This window comes from Chironomus tepperi, unplaced genomic scaffold (assembly GCF_022539635.2).
Source record: "Chironomus tepperi strain 1889 unplaced genomic scaffold, CSIRO-AGI_Ctep_v1 contig_343, whole genome shotgun sequence".
Lineage (NCBI taxonomy): Eukaryota > Metazoa > Arthropoda > Insecta > Diptera > Chironomidae > Chironomus > Chironomus tepperi.
The window spans coordinates 19,884-22,964 of NW_027226465.1; the positions used below are offsets into that span (position 1 = coordinate 19,884).

Consider the following 3,081-nt stretch of genomic DNA (forward strand, 5'->3'; position numbering starts at 1 on the left):
GCACTCTGCTGAGACACTAAAATGTTAGTAGAAGGAATTAGGGAAGCCGAAGTCTGACTCCGAAGCAAACCAAACGTCAAGTGTATACATTCTAGTGGTATTCCCTGATATCGCTAAATACACCGCTGGCGATCGAGCTATGTGTCGGGATAAGTACATTAAAGGATAGAGTAAAAGCCTATCCAAATCTAGTGTCCAGTCAAGCTGAAAATTGACAAAATTTCCTACCAAAAAAGCACAAAAAAACTGCGCTCCAAATTTTCACATCAAAATTTTCCCAATGGCTGCACTTTTATTACAACTTTATCTCTTTTATCTTTTCTTCTCACTCTGTTTTTGGCAAGAAAATACATTAAGAATTTTTATGGTATAATAGATTAGCAACAACTAAGCAGAAGAAAGTTTCGTGTCATCAAGACAAAAATGAAAATTGATTTTTGTGTTCAGCATGTCTTGGTGCTTCTTTAAAAAAATGTCTAATTCCATTTTTTTATTTATTTATCAGACACAAAAATATTTTGTTCCTGTATACCAACAACTTCCTCTTGCTCCTTCTGTACAATCTCACGCAATCGCTTTATATCAATATCAGAGAATCCTGTAACTTTTTTCAATGGACGTACATTCGATGCCAAATAACGAAATGAGAATGCTGGTGGATTTGTAAAGACTTGAACTTTATCAGATGTAGTCGTTTGAAGTGGAACAGTCTTTGGCGTTGCCAATTCAACCAAGCGCTTCTTTGTCATTCCCTTTGGCTTTGGCTTAATGTCTGTTTTTGTTATTGAAGCTGTTGTGGCTTTATCACTTGCTGACTTGTCGGTCGACAATAATTTTTTACTTTTTTTCTTGTACAATTTTATTGGCTTCTCGGATGACTCCTCAAAACGTGGCGATGCTGTTAGAAAGGCAACGGGACGTCCAGTTTTAGTACTAAATAAATTTTTCTTTTTTATCATCGTATTAAAACGTATATCACGTTGAATTGATGATGGATATAAATCTTCACAACTTGCAGATGATTTTAAACGAAACGAAATCGGCTCACGATTGATACCAGACTTTTTTGGTAGTGATATATCGTCGACTGTCTGCTTAACATTTTTCATTTCTATTTAAACATAAATGTGAGATTAGTATGGTGGGAGAGTTGGAGGATCGGGCTGAATTTGACACGTGCTTCGAAGAATTCGAAATTAAGTTCGAAGGATTCGAAATTGAATTCGAAGGATTCGAAACTGAGTTCTGACGATTCGAAATTGAGTTCTAAGGATTCGAAATTGAGCTTGAAAGATTCGAAATTGAGTTCAAAGGATTCGAAATTGAGTTCAAAGGATTCGAAATTGAGTTCGAAGGATTCGAAATTGAGCGTGAAAGATTCGAAATAGAGTTGAAAGGATTCGAAATTGAGCTTGAAAGATTCGAAATTGAGTTCTGACGATTCGAAATTAAATTCAAAGGATTCGAAATTGAGTTTGAAAGACTCGATATTGAGTTCGAAGGATTCGAAATTGAGTTATATGGATTCGAAATTGAGTTGGAAGGATTTGAAATTGAGTTTGAAAGTTTCGAAATTGAGTTCGAAGGATTCAAAATTGAGTTCGAAAAATTTGAAATTGAATTCAAGAGATTCGAAATTTAATTCAAAGGGATTCGAAATTGACTTCGAAGGATTCGAAATTAAATTTTTAGGATTCGAAATTGAGTTAAGTTAGAAGGATTCAAAATTGAGTTCAAAGGATTCGAATTTTAGTTCGAAAGACTCAAAATTGATTTCGAAAAATTCGAAATCGACTTCGAAAATTCAAATAAAAATCCTTCAGTGTTAATATGAATCAGCCCGATCAGTCTTACGCCACCACTCAATAGTCTCACCCAACTTACCCAAACGATGACGAGGACGACCTTCATCATGAATTTTGTGTATTGTACGATCTTTTGTCTCAACCATACGACATTGACATGACAAATTATGAAGATTATAACGTCCTGGATCCGGTGTATTACGTTCCTTATTAAATTCCATCACTCTTACAGGAACTGTCGTATGAGGATAATAAAGTATAGAATTGTCCATCACTGACTTCTTTTTCTCACACGGTGTCAATTTTATTGAAAAATTTTGTGGATAATATTTTGTTGGCGGTGGAATTCCATCATCTTTTACATCCGCAAATCGTTGTCCTTTTGAAAATTTATTTTTATAAAAATTCGATGGCTTCTTTCCATCATCAATTTGCGATGGTAGATCATAAAAGTCTGTTTCACAGCGTTCATGTTCAGGCTTTGGTGCATGATGATTTTTGACAGTTTTCTCATCGCGTTCGACTGTAAAGCACTGATAAGGACCACGCTTTCCCATCATCTTAAGTGATTTTGTAAAGTCACTAAGACAATAGACATTTGGCGGCAATTTCCATTCCCATGATTTGTCAACAATCGAACGATCAAGTTTGGGAATTTTTTGTGACTTTTTTGATGCTTTTGCGAGAGATTTTAATGTGACACGTGGACGTAGTGCTCGTATGACTTGTTTTGGTTCTGCGGCTATATTTTTTTTGTGTCATTCAAATATTCACGGACAGCGACAGATATAAACAAAAAAAAAATATTTTTTGATTTATTTGATTGCTTTTTTATGTGTAAGAAATGACAGTAATAAAATATTAATGTTTGCCATTTAGCATAACGGGAGCATATACAGGACTTTATCATTGCTTTTACTCAAAAATAACATGATAAATTGGGTTATTATTTATTTTACTTTAATTTGTTAAAGCTTTTCACCAGCAGACATGATGTATAATTTTTAAAATGACACTTTTTTTGGTGAGAAATGAGGAAGATTTTGGAAGTAGCTGAAGAAGTAGATGGATTTAAGGGGTGATTTGAGACTTTTTCATATCGAGTGGAACGAAACTGTCGTTTGAGACAGTTTTGCACGTGAAATTGGGAATTGGCAAGTGATAATGAGCAATAAAGCTAGTTTTAGACGACAACTGTCTAAAAGCTATCTAATAGCTCCATGTGACAAATGAATTTCAGCATATTGTTAGAAACCCCAGAAATTTTAAGCCAGAT

The 3,081-nt window shown here is 34.4% G+C and overlaps 1 protein-coding gene across 1 annotated transcript; it reads right to left on the reverse strand.

The window, feature by feature from the left end:
• Positions 1-494: 494 nt before the first annotated feature.
• Positions 495-2,797, reverse strand: LOC139093835 (uncharacterized). Its single transcript, XM_070644677.1, has 3 exons — positions 2,788-2,797; positions 1,885-2,547; positions 495-1,111 (listed from the first exon to the last, which is right to left on the reverse strand). The coding sequence occupies exons 1-3, from the start codon at positions 2,795-2,797 to the stop codon at positions 495-497; spliced, it is 1,290 nt and encodes a 429-aa protein (XP_070500778.1).
• Between the last annotated feature and the right edge of the window lie 284 nt (positions 2,798-3,081).

Coding starts and splice junctions, on each gene's coding strand:
- LOC139093835 (XM_070644677.1), bottom strand. Junction 1,112..1,884: donor TCGTCCTCGTCATCGTTTGG/GTAAGTTGGGTG, acceptor ATGTTTAAATAG/AAATGAAAAATGTTAAGCAG.